The sequence below is a fragment of the Sturnus vulgaris genome, chromosome 26 (assembly GCF_052056855.1).
Source record: "Sturnus vulgaris isolate bStuVul1 chromosome 26, bStuVul1.hap1, whole genome shotgun sequence".
In the NCBI taxonomy this organism is placed as follows: Eukaryota; Metazoa; Chordata; class Aves; order Passeriformes; family Sturnidae; genus Sturnus; species Sturnus vulgaris.
Genome location: NC_142268.1, coordinates 3,354,729 through 3,376,688, shown reverse-complemented (window position 1 = coordinate 3,376,688; position 21,960 = coordinate 3,354,729). Strand labels below are relative to the sequence as shown.

The window sequence follows — 21,960 nt, the reverse complement described above, 5'->3', positions numbered from 1 at the left end:
GACCAGGTTAAGATAAATAGGGAGGGTAAGTTCAAATTACATTACACTATTTTAAGTGAAGCATGAAAACACAACGTCTGCATGAAAATAATCAGCTCCCAGAATTGCAGGTTCATGACATGGAATACTGGTCAGCAGGAATATTGCAGTCACAGCAGCACCACTGTGAGTGTGGAAGGAGGTAATGGGAGATGGACTCTTCTTGTAAAAAGTACATGACAGATGTATGGAGCCTTCCAGAGATATCAGAAAGTGTTCTAGACATTAACAACCAGTGAAACAAGGGCCATTTGCTTTTTCAATTAATGCATGAGGCAAAAATGGAGATAAATAGTATCTGGTCTTTCCTCTTATTTCATTAATTAACTGATAAATCATCTGTGCCAAAAGGACAATTTATATTATCTAAGGATTCAGCAAACCTCCAGTGACTGTGCAGATACAAAGTGGAAAAAAGTGTTCATGACATAATGAAAGCAGACAGCTGAATTCCAATTTTCTAGGTTTCCAGGTCAAGCTTATTTTTTTAACAAAATTAAAGTTCTGTGTGAATTGTGGTGATTATAAAGAATGGGTTAAAGTAATGCCCTTAGCATAACACTGAGAGCCCTACTCTGCTCTCTAGTGTTGGTATCAGGAGCAAAAGATCCAACGTGCTGGAGATTTGCTCTGATCGTCCTTTTTAGAGCCTGGTGAAGCTTCCTTATATGAGAAAGAATTCCTTGTTCTTATTCTCTGTACAGTAATCATAGTAAAAAGATCAGAAAAATGCTGAATGTTCCCTTTCTTACTTTTACTTGAAACTGAGGGACTACTGTCATATCCTCCAAAGGTCTCTGCTCTCCGGGGGAGTCCTGAGCCATCCTCAGGCTGACAGGATGCACTGCCAAAGTGAGTGAAGATAAAGTCCTGGAGATTTTCAGCTGGGGAAGAGGAGAACACATCATGTCAACAGCCATGGCTATGCAGCAGTACAAGTCATGATGCTAATGAGTCTAAAAAAACATTTCAACCATCAAATCCACTAAAAGTTCAGGCAGTCTGAGATGTCCTGCAGTACAGGTGAATCTTCCTTTGTGAGTGGCTCTGCATGACAGGCTCTTCATATGAAGATGAGCTCTTCCTTAATTGCAAGTTACGATTATCAAGCCTTGAGTGTTTGTTTTTCCTTTTTTTTTAATAGAAACTATGTTTGGGTTTATTTTCTTTCTAAACTATCTTTAGACAGGCTGTTTTTAATAGATAACCCTCCTATAATATTACATTTCAGGACTGTGTATTATTAGAGCACTCTGTTACCCTTTCTGAACAGACTCGTCCTAAGATTCCACTGGTTGATCCTTAAAAATAAAACAATCCAAGGTGTGCAGGTCTCCCACCTAAACCCACAAATGCACTTCACCTTTCTGAGAACGAGGAAGTCTGAATCGTGTTACATAAAAGCATTATGTCATTACAGGATGATTTTCAGGGCCTGTACTTAGATCCTGGGTGCTTATCCCCACACCAGCACCTGAGTGAATGCCCACACATTCCCACATTCCATTCACCTTCAGTCACTGCAGACTTCAGAATGGCCTCTCCTTGCAGATTCTCTGAGATATCCCCCCGAAGAAGCAGCCTGGCTCGGGATCCTTGGGAATGGTCTTCAAAGCCATTCACCTCAGCCATTTCCAGATAAATCTGTTGCTTCTCAGTGAGACTTTGCAGAATCAGGTCATCTTTCATGTTCAAACGTTCTGAAGGAAGAAACAAATTCAGTTCCTGCCTTCCTTGTCACTGTCACAGAACCATGTTCAATTTGGGAGATTATCATTCATTTTATGGCCAGAGCAGCAAATGCAGAGATTTAATTAACAGTTAAGGAGAAAACTTATGCAGCAGACAAAGCTTATTAGACTTCTTTAGCCACTATTTCTACAGAATCTTACACCACCTTGAAAGACTTATGAAGGAGAAAGTTGATCATATCCTGATAAAGAATTAGACAGCCATAAATCACAAATAATGCTGAGAAGCAGCTTGTGGAATATATAACAAAGTCATTACCTTGAAAATCCTTTAACTTTGCAGCTCTTGCTTCAGCCTGCCTCCTCTCTGCTTCAGGTTCATTAAATGTTCCTCCTTCCTCATCAGGACAGCTGTCCAAAGGGAAATACAGATTTATGTTTGATTTGCATGTGAGATCATTTAAAACCATCTCAGGACTCAACTTGAAGCTTTTGCCTCAGTTGTGGTTTATGCTGGGTGTCAATCTTCCTCCCTTTTCCAAAGCCCTGTTGCATTTGACATCAGTGAACCTTTTTTTTTTTTAATTAAATAAAAGCAGGATGAAGTCTTTGACTCGTTTTTATTTCATCTTTATCAGTGGTTTCTTCCCAATGAACACAAACAGAATTGCACACTGAAGAATTGCACACTTTCTTTTACAAAGAAAGTTTAGGGAGAGTCAAATGGATTTTAAAAATAAATTTACACCTCTGAGTGCTGTGAAGAGAAGACAAGCAAGAAATGGGGCCCTTGTGCTTTCCCTCCTCCCTTACCTCTCCACAGCTCTGCGGATGTGTGCCATCCAGGAATTCCTCTCCTCTTTGGAGCTGGTGTGAATTTCATACATTTCTGGTCCTTTTAAGGAAGCACTAATTAAGAACATTGCCTTTTCCTCATTAGCTACCTCTCTCACGATCAATTTTTGCAGTGAGATAACTGGTGGCTTAGAGTCCTGTAAAATAAAATAACATTTATTGCAGTATATTAGACATGTTCTTTAGGAATTGTGTTTCCCAGCTGCCCCCTCTTCCTACTTATCCAGAGCCATGAGAGGCTATAATATCATGAGATAACTCTGATCTTTTCACATGACACTTTTGAGGTTGTCATTTTTTACCATCAATAAAAACATGGAATGAAGAACATACATGTCAAAAACAAGAGGTCTTGATACCTGATTGAACATCAAAGCCTGTGTCAATTTAAAGATTCCCACTGAGTCCCAGAAGTCAAGAACAGCCTCAAAAAATTTTGCTCAAAAGGCAGCAAACACAACATTTGAAAAAGAAAACAAAAATGACACAAAGTGAAGTGAAAGGAGGGAAGAAGAGGAAGTATTAGAGGTTATAAGTTGGCTACAAAAGAAATAAAGCAGAGGTGCTAGAGGGTGTCAGGCCCTGATAAAAATGACACCAGGTGACAGGTAGTGTATTGTATAATGAGGATTAACTGGATTAGCTGTCAGCCTTTGCAGTGAAAACACATCTACAGGAGGGATATTAGTTACTAAAAACCTGTCTAGGCTTCCTACAGCACAGCTCCAACATATGCAGCCTAGAAAGTTCCTTCCCAGGAGAAAGCAGCTCTTTGTGACTGCTGAACCTTCACAGAATAATCCAGAGCCATAATAAGAGAACTGCGAAGCAAACACCAGGAACACCAGGAAGTTTCTGCCAGCTTCTCTGAGCAGCTCTACTGCAATTCCAGCCACAAACAGAGGTCACTGGAAAAACAGAATCACTGAGCAGATCCATTTGCTCCCTCACTTGATTTATTTATGGAGAAGTGATATTAAATTTCAAATGAACTGCATACATACAAAGATGAAAAAAAATTGGTCAGACTCTAAGTGTAGAGCACGTTTCCAGAGGGGAAAAAAATCCACCACACAGCACCCTGTTCTGTGCATTCAGAGAAGGGTAATTTGAAAAGCAGTTGTTTGTACAGCCCTGAGGTCACCTAAATAGCTTTTGCCATTAGAACTCAGCTCTAATGTTAATGTCTTGCAAAAAAATACATCCAAGAAAACAATTACATAGAAGAGTTTCTCTGTTACAGGTTCTACAACAGTCATCAGAGAACTAGATCAGGACAAAATGTACAAATTTACTTCTCTGAGGACACCTGTGGAAATGCCCTAGAAAAGCAAGTGAATTCACTGAATGTTCTGGAGTGCTGCAGTAATAACATCTGCATTTAGTGCTTATTCCATGTATTTCAGGAAAGTTCTCTGCCCCTAGTAAATCTCAGGGCACTATGACCACAGTTACCATGCCCCTAACTGAGATGGCAGATTCTTTCCCTGCACACTAAACAGAAGCAGGATTTATTTGCAACTGTTTTTCAAAGCACACTTCTAGCATGTGCAATGTCCATGACTTGTACAAAATCTCAGCCTAACAAAATTCAGTGAAAGTCACAGCACAAGAAGAGAAACAGTGAAAGCCATGGGAGGGAGATGAGGCAGCTACAACTGGCCAATGCAAGGAAATACTGGTTTGCACTGGGAGAGTGGGGAATGGATTCCACAAGTACCAGAAATGCTTCAGAAAAAGTGATTCCATAATACTTGGCTGGTTTATTCATGTAATTTTCTTCCTGAACCTCCTATAACAAGTATCTAACATCCCTAATTGTGTTTCTTCTGTAGTTACTGTCATTCAAAATCCTCTAAGTGCATGTATTAAATAAAGAAAACAATACCTACCACAGATGCAAATGTGTATTTTTGGTCCTTTTCTTGTAAGAGCAACAGTACATCAGTGAGCAGGACTGCCAAAATATCTACAATAACAAAAGAGACCAAAAAAAGTAAAGTGAGTCATATTTTAAAGTAGAAAGAGCAGTCCAGGCTCAAAAATCACTTAACTTATATTTCCTGCAAGCCAGGGAACAGCATGTCACCATTTGCAATACTGGGTCTGTTACTGCCTTCCACTTGGGCTGTCCCCAGCCAGGCTGTACCAGCAGAACCAGCTGATTTAAACAGAGCTCATTTAAAGCTTGAGAGCACCCACACAGACATCCTACACATGGACTACAGAGGGAACACTTCTCTCCCAACAGCAGATTCTTCTGGAATTGCAGCCATTCAGGGTCCCACCTACTCCAGGCTGCACTTTCTGTGCCATTGAAGCTTCTCCTTGAACACTTGAGCAATGAAGCTGCTCAAATATTCCCTGATGGCCGCTGCTTTGATTTTCTGGCAATGCAGAATTAAATGTCATGCGGCTGACATGACACAGGTTTTGCAAAGTGTGAAGCAGAGCTCGCACAAGATAATGCCTTTCCACAGGAGACTAAGTCAGGATGACTCAAAGCTTTGTCATCCATCTGAAGACTTCCCTCTTGAATTGGGAAGCAGATCATCCAGATAATAAGCAAGCAGCATAAGGAACTTATCATGCACCATTACAGAGATGCTTATTGGACAAGCCAAGAATAGAACAAGTGCTATTTCCTCCAATATCCTATTAAACAAGCAGGTTATTGTCATCTTATTTTATACCCAATCGATCTGTAATAAACAGTTACTAAAAAAAAAAAAACCCAACAAAGATCTTGTTTCCCAGTTGTGTTTTTGCCCTTGCTGGTTGCTGTACCTTTGAGTCTCCCTGATGCAGCTTTCCAGTACAGCATCCCATCCAGGAGGAGCCTCCTCTGGCCCATGTCATCCTTCCGGAACAAAAGCCCGTTCTTGCATTTCCCTGATGATTTCAGCTCCATTTTGTGCATGATCTCCTTGAGTCGCTGCCCCTTCTCACACTCATTTACCATGGCATCTACATGGGTGATGGTGTCCTTAATTAAACCAAGGGCCTGGGTCAGCTCTTCATAATCTCTAGTTCCAGCTAAGGGGAAAGAGAAGCAGTCAGCCACACTTTCAACTCTGGAATACAAGATATGAGCCATCCAAACAGATTTTAGCATAAGGGCTCCATACTGGACATTTAACAGTATTTTTAAGAGCTTAATTTTAAAAATAAAATATAATAGCCTAAAGGTCTGAAAAGCTAATGAACCAACAGGTTAAACTACTGTGGATTTGTGGTTACAGACTTTAAATGCTGCTCTTCTCCTCTGAGGAGAGGCTGGGAGAATTGGGACTGCTCAGCCTGGAGAAATTTCAGATTGATAAGTGTGGCCTGAAGGGCGCCTATAGGAAAGATGGAAGGGACTATGAAACAAGGGCCTGGAGTGACAGGACAAGGGGGAATGGCTTTAAGCTGAAGAAGGGCAGTGTTAAATGGGATATTGGGAAGAAATTCCCCACTGTGAGGGTGGAGAGGCCCTGGCACAGGGTGCCCAGAATAGCTGTGGCTGCACCTGGATCCCTGGAAGTGTTCAAGGCCGGGCTGGATGAGGCTTGGAGCAGCCTGGGACAGTGGAAGGTGTCCCTGCCTTGGCAGGGGGTGGAATGAGATGAACTTTGATGAACTTTTCCAACCCAACCATTCTGTGATTCTCTTGACCCTCTGAGGTGAGACTGATCTGGCATCATCAGCCAGCAGAGGAGTGAGAAAGCAGGTAACAGCCTGAGGTAAGAACATGCAAAAGATGGCAGAAAAAGGACCAAGAGACAACTGTGAGGCTTCCAGGAACCATCCCACCTTCAGTGTTCTGAATGATCCGCTCCACCAGCACCGGGTACTTGGTGATGCGCTGGGTGACCAGGAGGATGCACTCCTGAACACCCAACCTCCTCACAATGGAGCAGTTCCCAATTTTCTAGAAAACAAGACAAACTCGTCACACCCACTGTGCATGGTGCTCTTCAACTCCCTCTCCATTCACATGCTTTCTGCCCCAAAACACTTCTGCACATTAGACACAGCACCATGAAATTAGCTGCACTCTTCTACTAAAGCAGAACTCCTGACAGCATTCCAAAAATTGTCTTTATTACTGGAAAATATCTCAGGTATTGTTTTCAACTACTGTTAACTAAATGTGGAGTCACTCAGGGAAACTTCTAAATCTGAACTGTCTGATTGCCTGCTGCTAACTGATCACCCTCTATAACAGGGTCAGATCTTACATACATAGAAAAATTTTATGGTTTTAAAACCAGACCCAACCACCTACCAGTAAAATTAGATCAATAATGAAGAAACTGTTTATTTTACCCCTGTATGCTCACCAATAGCCTGACCTACAGAAACACATTCCTGTTTAGAAAGGGAGGACTGTGAAGCACCAGTTAATCTGACTGCAGGTACAGCACAAACCTGGCAGCAGAAGAACACAGTACCAAGATCTTTCTCTACAAGGACTGAAGTTACATTTTTTTAAAACTCTGGTCACTTATTTAGCTCCCTGGAAGTGAAGGGCTTTCACTTTAAAGGCACCTGGCTAAGACGAGCTGTAAGTACAGAGCTACGCTGGAAAGTTCACACAGTATCACTTACTGGTGACTGGAAAATGAGAATATTTAGGCCTCTGCAAAGCCATCTGAGATTCAGGTTACAGCTTCCACTTGGGCTGTGTCTCTCCAGCCCTTTCAGTTAACTGCACAGAGAATGCAGCAAACCACCCTGGAGCCAATCTTCTGGGTTTGGAAAGATGATGGCGTGAGCAAAACCTGACTAAGAGTCCCTGCTTCTTCTACAGCAGCTCATCAACAGCTTTTATCATTGATTTAATTTATTAACAAACCAATCTACCCTGATGGCCACACAGCAGGACAGAGCCCTGAATAGAACAAATACTCTATTCCCCAGTCCTAGGTGCTCTCAAGAGCCTGACTCCAATGTAACACTTGCTAATTGTGGCTTTGTCTCCAAATAACTCAAAAGATCTAAAAATACAAGAAGCTCATGACCCACCAAATAACCAGAATATGCCTCTAACCCTGCTCATTCACATTTGAGGGATCTTCAAATACAAAACAAAGCCCAAAGCAGAGAAGTATATTTTGCATAGTCAGAATAGGAGACTTCTGGTTATTGTTTACCTTTATTAAGTTTTGGAACTTCTTATTGCTTTGGAGAAGGTCTTTATAATGGCTAACAGCTTCATTGTGTCCACAACAGAACACACCGTATTTTTCTTTCATTCTCTCCCCATTTTCACCTGAAAACTAATTGGAAATAGAAGAATGAAAGACATGAATCATTCAGAATAAGTCTGCCTCCACTATAAACCCCAGGTTTAACATGGTTTCTGAGACATTTCTCCTGTATTTCAATTTTCTTCTGTACCAGAAATGAGAGATTCATGCAGTGTGACATGTGAGGGCCTGGAATACCACAAGATAACCAAATATTCAATGATGGTTGTAATTTTTAAAAGGATTTCTGGACCTCTGCACTTAAAAAGCCTGTGAACTGTAAAAGTTGAAGGGAAAAAAAAAAATGGCCATGATATATGATAGAAATTGTTGCATCCACACTATGCCAGAATGGTGCTAAAGCTGCCATGAGTTCAAAGGATCTTGACTATATTTTTAAAAGATCACACAAAGAAGTCTGGCTTATCTGAAGGAGAGTCAAGTTTGGAATGGAAACTAGGAATGCTACTTTAGTCTTGAAAGAGATGAAAAATAGAACCAAAGTAGTCACATATCCCACAAGGTGTCATAGGTGCATGCCCAAAGAAGATTTAATGACCAGTTAATGTTATTTGTAATTAGATATATTCCTGGGAACTATGCTCCCACATTACCTGGGAAGAGAACCATAAACCCAGGATGAAATCAATCTCTGCACCACATAACTTTACCCTCACAAGTAGCTTTTTAGAAGCTTTATAGTGTCAACATCATTGGTGGGGTTTAATTCACACCTGTTTTACCAAGAGGTCTCCAATGTTCTGGATTATATAATTTCGGTCACTGCCCTCTTCCAAGGATTCCTTGCGTCTCTCCTTCAGCTGGAGCAGGAATTGCCCGTGCATCTCCAGCAGCTCATCCACACAGGGAAAGAGCTTGTTGATGACTGCATTTGAGAACTGCAGCTCCTCTCTCATGGCTCTGGAGTACACCTTCAGCATTATTTTCAGTGTCCTAACATGGTGCATTTCAGTCTGCATTAGCTCTGGGCAAGGGGAAATACAGAAATAAAATCAAAAGTCATTTATATGCTGTGCAGTGAGCAGTGAGACATAAGAGCAGGCTCTGAAAGCCATGATCATCTTCTTCACTGCAGCCTTTGCATCACTCATGTGAAGCTCTTAAATTTGCCTTGCTAATGTCCCAGCCCAGCAGTGACTGACCCTACTTATTTAAGGACATCTCCCAGTGGCAGTTGAGCTGTTCCCTAATTGTACAGCTGGGCTTTGCTGCTTACAGAGCTACTGAAACCCATGGCACGCTTAAAGGTATTCACACAAGCAATAACACACATTAATGCAGGTAACAGACTCAAAAACCTTCACTCAGTTCTACTTTTCAAGCACAAGTCAAAATGGGAACCAACAAAAATTATTTCTGCTTTGTTCCACAACAGTAGCACTATGAAACAGAAAAAGTTTTAAGAATAGCAAATACTCTTACCATAAATGACATCTTGCCTTTTTATAACGTCTTTCCTTTGCCTTTTTGCATAAGGCTGTTCCACTGCAACACTCCAAGACTCTGCCTCAAACTCATGAGCATCTGTTTCTATTTCACTCCGGAGGGTCACAGAATATGCATCTAGACCAAAAGTACATTCAATTTCAATTATTATTAAATTGTTTCTCACCATATCCCTCTTTACCATCAAAAACAGCAACAAGAGCAAAACCACCTCGATGCTGCTTTCAAACCCGTGGGAGAAGTTGCATAACAATCCTGAAAAGCACAGAAATTCCATACCTTCCAGAAAAATGGAGTCTGCTGTTGAAGGTGCAAGCGAGACAACGTCATCTGAAGTCTGCTTAAATTTTATAAAGCCTGAGTCCCCTTCATCCATGTCTCCTGAAATTAGCCTAAATGGCCAAAGAAATTAGACCAGAACAATTAAAATTCAAAATAAATTCCAACTTATTTAACAAGCATCTTTCCTAAACTATAGTGCAATTATCTTACAATAAATAAATATCACTGTGCTCTTTAAACAGTTAAATCAACTTAGCAACTCCAACGCTGAAATCCTGCAGTTTAATTAGAGCAGCATGAGCAAAGCTTGTAACTTCTGCTATGACAGTTTACAAGGACATCACCTGGTGACAAGCCACAGCCAGTTCAGAGTACAAAGGGCACTTTCTCTGGGAAGGGAGGATAACTGGGGAACATCAAAAGTAAATAGCTACTTAAAACAGCAGATAGCCTTGAGTTTGCCTACTATTTTAATGAAGGTATTCAGCAATTAAAACACTGCTGCCTCCTACACCAGTCAGCACCAGCCCAACCTAGAATAGCTGAACTCAGACAAGATCACTGAATTTCACAGCAGTTCTCAAGACAAATACATCCAGGAAAACCATAATCTAAACAGAAAAACTCAAATATTGCACTATTTTATACAGTATCTTCTGTGACACAGGACAAAGGGACCAAAGACAGATAAAAAAGTTAAAAAAAAAGCACTGTTCAGGGAAACAACTTTCAGAATTAAAAGCTCAATAAAACTCTTTTGAGCTTTGAAAACACGATGTGAGTTCTCGTTTTTCTTTTCACACTGGGGAGGCGGGGGGGGGGAGGTAGCTGAAAGCAGTGGATTAGAAGAGAAACATTTTACTCACCCAAATTTATTAACAGCTCCAGCAGTGCTCAGTGAAGGCTGGGGATGTCCTCTTTGGGCGATAGTCATCCCGAGGTTCCGGGACAGTGCTGGGGTGCCATCCGCTCCCAGGAGAAGACTTCGGGGCTGCTCCTTCAGAGAAGTGGCTAAAGAGGCAAAAATGGAATTGGTACTCAGAAAATGAGGCGTGCACTGCAGCTCGCCTGCTCTCAGCCCTCGCTCGGAATGCGGCCGGAGAACTGACAGGATCTTGGATGTCAGGAGCTCGTTGTCCAAAAAAACATTCTCATTCCATTTTCTTGAAAAGGAACCACAAAAAGACAGCTCGGGGTGAGCTGGAATCGCATTGCTTCTGCCGCTGCTTTTTGAATTTGTATTCCCCATGCTCACCACTGGCTGCCCTCAGACCTGGCACAGTAAAGTGGCCCCAGAGATGCTCTGTTTTTATACTACCTGTGATCCTTCTAGAAATGTAAAGCTGCCACTTAACTTACTGTATTGGCTAAATCAGCAGGTCTGAAGTGCAGGAAATTGGTCCCTACTGTGCCCATTTAGTGTGGAAATTGCAAAGTATCTTCTCCTTTAGTAAAACACCAGAACCTACACACAATTATTCACACCCCACCGTATAAGGGCACAGAACATTTCATGGCAAACAAGAAAAATCAGAGATCACAGAAAAAAACCCACAAGTTCTCTGCAATGCTTATTGCTCACAGCGATTTATATCTGCATGCACACACACTGCACATAATAGATACCAGAGCTAAATTTAATTTTAATACTGCAGCTTTTTAATGCTTTTTAAATCTAGACAGACTGTGAACTGGAAAGATATTTGAAACTTTAATCACTATTACACAATACGTGGAAGCCTGTAATAGACTTATAAAAAATGGATACAATTATTTAGTACTAATGTCTGTAATAAATGATAAGGAATGGGAGACAAAATACATCCTTTTAAAAAAGCAACTTCAGGGAAGTCAAAGATGAAGACTCAGCCAGACAATCTTTAGAATTGATCTCTCACAAGATCTGTAGCAGCCCTTTTTCAAAGAGCTTTTAAGGACATGGGAGTGGGATCTCATGGATCCCTGAGCCCAGGGCTCTGTCACTGCAGGGAGAGACCCAGCTCCTCTCCCAGCCCCGTGTCCAGGAGGCTGCTCCAGGACCAGGGGGCTGCTGCTGTCACAGTTCAAGGGGGTCTCCAGCTCCCAGATAAGGCTCATGCATCACTTTTCTAGTAAGAACAAAGTTCCCCTTTTTCAGCCTGCCCTCCTTAGTGTACCTTCACTAATAATTCTCTCTCCCATTTCTGCCTTGCTCAGTGAAGCACAGTTAAATCAAAGTATTTGTGGTTCTTGTCATGAAACAGGTTTTTCCACATTTTTTCATATCCCGTGCTCTATACCTGCTTGTCTCTCATTTCATCTTCATTGACAAAAGAATTGTTTTGGGGCTGCAGGGGAGGTTTCATCAATGACATTTAATAAAAATTATACCACCACATCTTTTCCTGCTGGAAATACCTTTCCCAAAAGCTGTTTGGGTTTGAAACCTCCTGGCTACACATACAGTACACTGTCAGTCTACAGCAAACGGGTAAACTGAGTCATTTCCACCCCCTCCAAGCCCCAAAAGGAGACAAATATCTGAAAGATTTGCCCAGTCAGATTTCTTAAACAAAGGCTTAATAACCAATGTCCCTGTGTTTCCATTTGGGGAAGTATTGAAATTATTGGCCATCACGTTCTCTTTTTGTGCTCCACAAGCCAGGAACATAAAGTTCTGTTACACAAGGATAGACCAGACCTAAAAATCTCCAGAGGCAAAACAAGGGGAGAGGGATGGGGACACACAACACAGTTTATGCCTTTCTTAAAATGAATTTTTCTTTTACATTGAGACAATATCTTTGGGGTTTTTTGCTGGGCACTGCAGTCTGCAGGGTTATGCTGTGGCTAACAACATACAATGCCCAGGCTATTAGCTGTTCCTTTAATTTCCAGCTTCTGCTTTTGACTAAGGAAAATGAGTACTGTGTGCCTAGCAGAGCCTGCACGGCCCACAAGCCATTTTCTGAGTTCAATTAGCACTGTCTGCACACTGCTGTGCCCCTCATCGATCGCTGCTCCCCTCACACACAGCAGCCCAGGTACCACAGAGCTCCTCACCGACCAGCCCTACTGACTTCTGCTCCCATTTTCATCAGCCCTTGCTTCCTATTTTAGTCTCTGCACTTTCTCCTAAATGCACAGACCCATTCTGGGTAATACAAACAGCCACTTATCTGCTTAGAACAATTATCCCCTGTGCTGCCTCTTGGGAAGAATCATTTCATGAAGAAGACACCTCACAATGCAAATGGTACCTGAAAGTACCTGAAACACCCAGATCCGAGTCAGCTGTGTTTGACACTCACCTGCTCTGTTAATGCAGACCTTGCAACATCTTATAAAACTAAAATGTCATTTAATACACCCGTGACAGGGATGGTCTTTTCCAGCAGCAAAAAGATATTTCAAAGCCTATGCTGCAATACAGATGTTCTTTCTTTTTGCTTTTTTTCCTTCCCAGATCCTTTTTCCTCACTTTGTTTCAACAAAGATTTATGTTCAGACCATTAGTGCTAGCTTGTCTTAGAGATTTCTAGCAACCACTAGCTGCAGGCAAGTTTTAAATAGACAATTATGAAAATCTGATGTAAAACAAAGTTCACAGTTCTAGTCTTTTCAGAGGCCAGAGAATAGACAATCAATGAAAAACGAGCTTATTGATCCCTTTTCACCATGATATTTTGAGGTTACACAGCAAGAAGGTATAAAGAAAAATAAAAAGATAAAAAGATAAAAACACACAGGAGATTGCTAGGAGCCTCTAAGCCATTCCCAATAGAAAAAAAAATGAAACCATCTTATTAAAAGAGACCTTCTCTATACTTCAATAACACACCGTGTATAGCCTTTAAAACATATTAAAGAAAAAAAATGCAATCGAACAGATAAGCCTTGAGCACAGAAATCATTCTTTAGTACAAACCTGGGGAAATGCACTGGGGCGAACTTTGTGGAGATCCAGAAGGTCTGTGCTGCAAATCTTTCTGCTATAGGAAAAAATACAATATTCTTACACATCCAGACCAAACTTTCAGCCCAAAATGAATCAGACTTTTCCTATCCTATAGCACTAACTGTAAGTGAAGATGTCAATGAGAATATAAAAGATTTAACACAATAGCACCTTTGATCTTTTCATGTGCCAGGCAAATGACATACAGACATTAACACTTTGTATTAAATTCCACAAAGTATAAATCAGGCTAAAATAGAACCAAAACTGAAACTACAGCTGAATTAAAGCTATGATAATTAATTGAAAATACAGCTGAATTAAAGCTATGATAATTAATTTATGAGTTGAAAGCAACCCCTTCACATTCACAGTCTTCACTGAGACTTTGCTGTTGTTTAGTTTCTAGCAATACTGACTAAACTACTCCAGTCACTTTCAACCAAAATTCAGACTGTCCATTTCAAATTGCATCTTTGGTAATCCTTGCTAAACTGTGTCCTTCTTGCAACACTAGGGTATTAAAAACCATTGAGATACAAGTTATCAAAGATTCAAAGAAAATCAATTAATACAGGCTATAACAAATGGCTTTTGGGGAGCTTCCCTTTAGGGCTCCCATTTCTGACTGAATTCTTCACCCTATTTTGTGCCCCCACTCCTTCTGCTCTCTTCAGAAGTGGTTTGTCATGGCTGATTCGACCATGAAGTTTTGGGTGGTGGTGAAGAGTGGAAATGAAAGCATCAGAGCAAGTAAATTTTTTGGTTTAAAAGGAAAATTCACAATGCCCTGAGATGTTTAAAATTATATATCAAAACCCCCACAAGAACATTTCTGCCCTCAGAAGAGTTTCATTCTATATCACCAATGGCTGAACACACTTCCTCTAACCTCTAATTGCTCAGGTCTGAGCTGCTCTGTTCTCTCTTTTCCCCCTCACAGTACTCCCTAATCTGCTATCAGTCTCTGAAACCATCAGCACTTGCAGGTTAAAACAAACTAAAACTCCCTCAAGTAATATTAGTTATAAGGAGGAGGAAATGATTTTCAAAACCAATACCAGAACAAAAACCCCAACAGATAGACATCTATGTGAAACAACTTGTGACCTTACATGCATTCACAGGCACCATGGTGACAGAGATAAAAAATAAACATAAGGATAGCAAGACCAAGTTCATCACAGTTCCCAAATGAAATCACTTATTCTGCATTTTCCAGTTTAGCAATAATATGCAACTCTTACAACCATTCCCCTCCACCCCTCATGCTCTTCCATCAGCTTTGAGATGGCACAACATTCAAAGCTAACATATAATTCAATTATATTCCCCAAAAACGTGACAGGTTTGAGGACTCTTAGTGCCAGTCACAGTTCTGGCACACAGGCTAAGTAATTCACAGTATAGCAGTAAAATGTTTCACTTTATTTTCCTCCATACATTATCATTAACTACTGTAATAACAAGTTAGTAACTACTCGATGCCTTGAAGATGTAGGGCAAGATTCTGTACTGATGTAAATTAAACCACTCACATAAATTAAACTTATGATTGCAAGCCTTGTCATTATAAAAGAAGAACAAATGTTAAAGCCCACCTTGGGTCTGATGCTGCTGCATTCAGTCAGCAAACTCTTGCAGTTCTTGTGGACATTCACTGCACAATCTGAAATGCACACACACAAAAAAATCTTAATTATTCTTCTTTCTTATCTAGGGAAAGGAATAATGGCACACAAGGGATCTTAATTTTGGAAGAGGTGCAGAGTAAGCTCAGGTGTTGTGCAAGCATCCTGGCTGTGCATGTTCTGGTCTTGATTTTACACCAAACCCTCAAGTTTGTTCAGTAAGACTGCCCCACTGAGTGCAATTCACATATGCAAGAACCAAGAGCCACTCTGGAACGCACGAGCAGTTTTCTGCCCAACCTCCACTCAGTGGAGCACAGCTTCCTCCTCTTTGCCAAGGCCATTTCCATGTCTCTCCATCCAAAACTGACACCAATCAAGAAGGCAGCAATTCTTTGACTCCACAGGAATAGCTGCCTTTCTGCACGGACTATTGCTGGGAGCTGCAGTAACTACAGTAAATTAAAGATCAAAACACTCTCCAGAATCATCAGAGCATTACCAGCACCACAGCATTACCACCCTTCCAGCTGCACAAAGGAATTGTTCCCAGATATAGGAACAAATGCAGCCCTCTCACCCAAATGCCATAAAACTATTAATAGTATAATAAAATCCAATCTCTTTTTTTTCCCTCCTGATAACTACTTATGGAGAAAACAGGAGAGGAACCGATAGTGCCAAAAATTTTCTGCAACCTTTCTGCCCATTTATAAAATAAGATCCTTCATCAAAAGCAAAGCAGGACACCACCAACTCAGTAAAGGACACCAGGATTTATTTGCCTTTTGCCAGACACGCCTGTTAAAAGAGAAATAAAACAAAACTGGAAAGAAGAACAACATATCTGCTAGAGAAAAGGCAGTTTATGTTTAAAGCACAGAGGAAAAACTATTTAAGGTCTCTTCAGAACCACCCCCGCCTGGCGCCAGGACTGGGGATCTGCTTTAAGGCTCCTGGATAACCTAGAGGTGCTTATTTGTGTTTTCCATATTTTCAGCAAAAAACAGATAACAGGACCAGAATACTTACTTGGTTTTAAACACAAATAAATTAATAAAGATATTTAAAAACAAGACTGAGAAACACTTGAGTGCACAGACCTGCAAGATGCTCACATGTTATACAACTTCCCCAAGTGTGGGAAATGAAGTGCAGAGTTCTGCTCCCAAGTGCCTGCCACACACACAAAAAAAACCAAACCTCCACAAAAACTATCACCTCCCACAACTTCTCTTATTTGGGATATTCTTACCACTACCACACCCCACGCCACAAACCAAAAGGCACCACATCTAATTTCAAATGTATGTGCCTCTGCAAATGCATGAGAAAAATATATTAAAATTATCACTTCTTAAAACTGTGTAGAGAATAAAAATATATTCATTATTTCAGCAATGAGAAGGCCTCCACCTACCACGAGGGAAGGAAGAGCTTGTTAAAAGACATGCCTCAACAACAAACAAGTAGATGACAATGGAAATCCCTTTTCTCCTGAGACAAAGGAACAAACTGTAGGACAAAAATCACCGCACAAAAGGAAATAGAGAAAATTCTCCATGACGTCAGGCCGGGTTGGCTTCAAGTCCTGCTCACAGATGGGTTCCCTTCAGGGCAGAACACGCAGCCCCACGGATGCCCCATGTTCCTACAGCCACTGCCTTCCCACACAGTCCTGAAATCCACAGAACTCATCTAGAATTCTGTAATATAATCATCTAGAAACATCAAATTTCAATCAGACATTCATATTCCCTGACATTGACCCATTTTCAGTGATTACATTTAGGAATTTTTTTCCTATCAATGATTAGTAGGACCAATTCTACTTGAAAAGCTTGGGTTCCTTGTTAAGGTAACTGTAAAAGGGATTTCACTTAAAAACGTATTTCAATTTTAAAATCATGCCCTTGGTCTGTTAAAGATAACAGCTTGTGGCACTCTCAGTAGGCATTTTTCACTTAATCAGCTGACATATCTAATAGTGCTGTGTATGACTTCCCTCCACTGCTGAAAGGTTCTTTACACAACACTGCAGAACATACTAGAAAACAGGAAAATGCTACAGAAAAGCTGCAGGAAACTGCAGCTGAATCCAAGGATCTGATTCTCCATGAGACTATTTGAAATGCATTTACTTAATGATTTCAAAGTGGCATTATTTTTACCCACATAAGAGAAATCTGAAACCTGCCAGAAGACTGTTTTAGAATCATACTTTATTTTATAAAACATGCTCCAGTTTCCTCTACTCAACACTTTTGCAGTGCTGAAGGAAGGCCACTCTAATTCAGGATGAGAAGGAGCTTTTGAATACTAGTGACTGTGGTTTCCTTTTTATGCAATTTATGCATTTTTATGCATTTATGCAGATTTCTGCATTTATTCTTATTACTCTGTATTCTTATTAAGCTTCTGTGAAAATAGTATCAGAGAACTACAGGGGTGGAAAAAACAGCAAAGAGAAGAATGAGGGACGAGGGACAGCAAAGAAGGGGCAGGAACCTGCACACACGAAGGCTGATGTTTAAGAGCAGAGATACACATGAAGGGCTGTTTGCAGGTGTAGAGAAATAACAGATCTCTAACACATGTATAGAAATACCAGATTTCTATCTTTTCCAGTCATCCAGAGTAAAGCAGCAGCAGTAACTCAAAATGACCAAAAAAAAAAATTTTCATTTACCATAGAAGATATTCCTGAGAAAGGCATAGATAAAAACTGAGAGGACTGCAGGAGGACTGCAGCCAGGCCCTTTCCTTGTCTCCTCCTCTTTCAATCACTGAACAGCAAGAAGATTAATTTGGCAGGGAAAAACAGACCCTCCAAAGGATTTCATCTTGATACAGACTATGCAGAAGGGCAGCAGCTCTGGCCAGTGCTGACAATGTCAGACAAAGTGCCAACACACCGGGAAAGTCCGAGGATTTGGGTCACCTCGACTGGATGGGGACAGCTGAGGTACCAGAGCAACTGAGCCACACAGCATGGAAACTGAGCAAACCCACCAGGGCTGTTCCTGGGCTTTAATCAACAGGTTTGGAATTAAGGCTGAGAATTTTGGGAGCATCACATTATCCCAGATCTGAATGACAGGGACTGTCACTCCCTTGAAGCATTTTGCAGGGGTCTGTGCCAAAGATGACCTAATGAGTGACTAAAGCAAGGACCTCAACCAGCAAAGAAATATTTAAAAGGCTCATAAATATCAGCAAAGATCCTGTTCATGACTGAGGGTAATGAATTTACTATCCGGTATAATAAAACCTTCGCTTATTAATGAGATGTTTTCCTAATGGCTCCCAGAAAGTAATTTACAACCCAGGAGCATTTTACTGGACAGCACATTACAAAACCCAAAAGCATCACCCTGTTCACAGTATGAGAGGGCAACAAACCTGGCTGGAAAGGGACAAGCAAAGACATTTTTCCCCCAGCTGGAATATATTCCAAGGGACCATACACTGCCAATGTCTTATAAATGTCTTCCAGAATTGGATTTCAGGACAAATCTATGACTCACCAGACATTATGAGCATTATGACCCTGACCTTTGGTCTGGAATGGTACTGCCCAATAAAATAACTCTTAAAAGGCCATTTGCAAACAACAATTCACAGACAAAAATGCTGTGATTAATATAAAATTCAACTATTGACTTTCTTTATCTCAAAGATTTTTTTGGTTTACTTTTTAAATCACAGATTAAAAAAAAAAACACTTTAAAGCAGCTAAGTTCAAACAGGGACAGATCTTAACAGTGGTTCTAACGATACAAGGAGTTCAAGGACATATTCACCACCTATGAAATCCAACCAGCTGAAGAGAGCCAAGGGCAAAACAGCTTCCTTGTGAAATTAGTCGTTTAAATATTTTTTCCTGTTTTCAACTGTCTATGCTTCGGGGATCAAAGAGAATCTCTTCCCTCCTTCCTTACCCTTACACCACACAGGGAACTCCTCCCTCTTGAATTGACAAAGGAAACAACCCTCATATGAATGATTAACACTGAACATAAACTCTGCATTTATACACAGAGATGCACAACATAACGGCCAAGAAACATTTCAAACCACCACAGCATTCCAGAAAATGCAGAGTGACTGAGATAAAACTTCTCAGGAAAGAGGAGGAGTTGCAGTGGAACATGAGGAAGTTTCTGTATTGGGTAAATCCAGGTCAGGTATCTTGAGGAACTCAGAGCAGATTTAACTTTGTCCTAGTGGCTCCAGTGGTCGGTGTTTACTTGTTTTCTCGCTTGTCTAATTACGCAGAGGCAGAAACCAAAAACTGGAAGGGTGCAAGGAGATGAGATACTTCACATTCTGAAACAGAGACAGTCCACGCCAGAGAGTAACAGCACTAAATTATCAAGTTTCAGCCTCTCTGTTAGAGCATTCCTCTTTGTCTCCAAAACAACCTATAATTACTTGCTTACTATATCTGGTTTTATTGTCAAAATATCAGTTCGATGAAGCAGAGAGAGGTTGTGAGATTCCCAACAGAGCAAATTCCAATGGCCACAGGGTTGTCTTTAGGCACAGAAACACATTAACAACCGATAGTTCTGGTTTTTAAACAATGCCAAGTAAAATCTGCATGTTATCCTAAAAGAAATCAGAGTCCCAATTCAATTCTCTCACGCTGAACCCTTCCCCCAGTCTACGCTACAGAACTGAAGCAGCAACTATGACAATCATAAAAGGTATTTAAAATATTTCATAGGTAAACAGTAGGTGGAACTACACCACACAATGTCTGATGGCTCCTGTTTGAGAGCCATGTTTCATGGCTCATGGGTTTCTTTTATTTTACCGTGCCAAAAAGAAACTATTACTTTCATAACTTTAAACAAGAAAGGCCAAGTAAAAAAGCCTCCCATAAAATTCTCTTAAGAGTGAAAAAAACTAAGAAGCCACCTTTTTTCTCTTGGTGACACACCAAATCTTCAAATAATATTCAGAAATTATGCTTATTTATTAGAGCAGCACGACGAAATATATAACCAGAAACATTCAGAAAGCTGTTTGTTCGAATCACTGCCTGTTTCCCTGCTCCTCCTCCAAAATCCATCACCACTCCTAGCTCCTGCCGGCGTTTCCTTTCAGCACACACAAGCCAAGCTGATACCATCTCCCGCTCCTCTCCCCAAGGAGCCAGAGCCGTGGAATATTTAAAATGGGTCAGTCTTCGCAATTGTGGACAAAAGTTTTCACCACTTTTTTTTCCTACGGCATTTAAGGTCTTCTTCACGCACATGCCAGACTTTTCTCGCTGCTGCAGCACCAGTACATACAATGTGCGTAATGACCGAGGTGCGGAATTTAATGAACACAAGGATGCTCAGACCCAAGCTGGGGCATAAAGAGAGCCGGTTTCACACAGGCTACAGCCGCTGGCCTCCCTACCGCACACAGCACCATTTTTCACTCCTTCCGTAGCCCATGAAAGAGCTATCTATTGTAAACACCGCATCTTTTAAGCTGGGTCCCGTCCCGCAGCTGAAGCCCTGAGCGGCAAAGGCCGGGACGGCTGTAAACCTGCGGGACTGGGGCAAAGTGAAGATCAACCCGCTGCCCCGGCCAAACGCCGGGAGCCCTTGGAGCCCTCTGAGCCCCCATTGCCCGCACAGGGACAGGGGCAGGGCGGTCCCCGCGCCGCGGCCCCAGGGAGGGGGTGCCGGTGCCCGGGGGCTCGCTAGGGCCGGGGGGAGCGGAGCCAGGGGCCGGCGGGCGCGCTGACAGCCCGGTCTCTTACCGGACTCCCCGGGGAGCCGCCGGTTCCCTCTTGGTCCCGGGAGCCGCCGCCACAGCAACAGGAAACGCCCCCGTGTCCCGGAAGGAAAAAAATGGGGACCGGGACGCGCCTGCGCGCCGCAGCATGGCCGGGCAGGGTCCCGGCCCCTCCGGGACAGCGCAGGGGCAGCCCGCGGCCCCAGGGAGAGCACACGGACACCCTTAGGCCGCGCTTTCCCCTCAGAGAGGGCACACACGGGCATCATTACCCCGCGCTTTCCCCTCAGAGAGGGCACACGGACACGCTTAAGCCGTGTTTTCACCTCAGGGAGGGCACACGGACACCATTAGCCCGTGTTTTTCCCTCAGGGAGGGCACACAGATACCATCAGCCCGCGCTTTCCCCTAAGGGAGGGCGCACGAACATCCGCAACCCGCACGTTCCTCCCAGAGAGGGCACACGGACACCCTTAACCAGTGTTTTCTTCTCAGGGAGGGCACACGGACACCCTTAACCAGTGTTTTCTTCTCAGGGAGGGCACGCGGACACCCTTAACCAGTGTTTTCTTCTCAGGGAGGGCACACGGACACCCTTAACCAGTGTTTTCCTCTCAGGGCACGCAGACATCCTTAGCCCGTGTTTTCCTCTCGGAGAGGGCACATGGACACGCTTAACCCGTGTTTTTCCTTCAGGGAGGGCACACAGATACCCTTAGCCCATGTTTTTCTCTCAGGAAGGACACACGGACAGCTCTAGTCCGTGTTTTCCCTTCAGGGACGCCATTAGCACCCGCAGCCCGTGCCCGCTCCCCAGGAGAGCGCACGGCCTCCCTTAGCCCGCTCCTTCTTCGGGAAGAGCACACGCAGCCCTGAGCCACGCTTTCCCCTCAGCACCTACAGCCCACATTTCTCTTCAGGGAGGGCACATGGCCACCCTTAACCTGCATTTTCCTTCACTGAGGGTACGACTACCACAGTTTCCCCCTTCTTTGAGGGAGGGCATTCCTCAGGGTGGAGCAGCACCCTCCACATCATCCTTTTACACCTTAGTTCCCCTCATGGAGGAGACAGCACTCCAGCTGCTC

General features: G+C 42.3%; 1 protein-coding gene across 3 annotated transcripts in view; it reads right to left on the bottom strand.

Moving 5' to 3' along the window:
- ARHGEF18 (Rho/Rac guanine nucleotide exchange factor 18) overlaps positions 1-21,960 on the bottom strand; it is a 48,774-nt gene that overhangs the window by 10,159 nt on the left and 16,655 nt on the right. The window contains exons 1-15 of one of the 3 annotated variants that reach the window (XM_014882990.2): positions 20,898-20,983; positions 15,107-15,174; positions 13,476-13,539; positions 10,435-10,579; positions 9,566-9,678; positions 9,263-9,403; positions 8,554-8,804; positions 7,724-7,849; positions 6,381-6,498; positions 5,373-5,621; positions 4,478-4,554; positions 2,544-2,722; positions 2,050-2,141; positions 1,551-1,739; positions 792-923 (exon numbers count right to left, since the gene is read on the bottom strand). In XM_014882990.2, coding sequence (XP_014738476.2) covers positions 792-923; positions 1,551-1,739; positions 2,050-2,141; positions 2,544-2,722; positions 4,478-4,554; positions 5,373-5,621; positions 6,381-6,498; positions 7,724-7,849; positions 8,554-8,804; positions 9,263-9,403; positions 9,566-9,678; positions 10,435-10,502 — 1,735 coding nt within the window. In that variant the 5' untranslated portion in view covers positions 10,503-10,579; positions 13,476-13,539; positions 15,107-15,174; positions 20,898-20,983. Of the gene's footprint in view, positions 1-791; positions 924-1,550; positions 1,740-2,049; positions 2,142-2,543; positions 2,723-4,477; positions 4,555-5,372; positions 5,622-6,380; positions 6,499-7,723; positions 7,850-8,553; positions 8,805-9,262; positions 9,404-9,565; positions 9,679-10,434; positions 10,580-13,475; positions 13,540-15,106; positions 15,175-20,897; positions 20,984-21,960 lie in introns of those variants that run through there. The other 2 variants (XM_014882989.2, XM_014882985.2) reach the window with 2 other exon arrangements.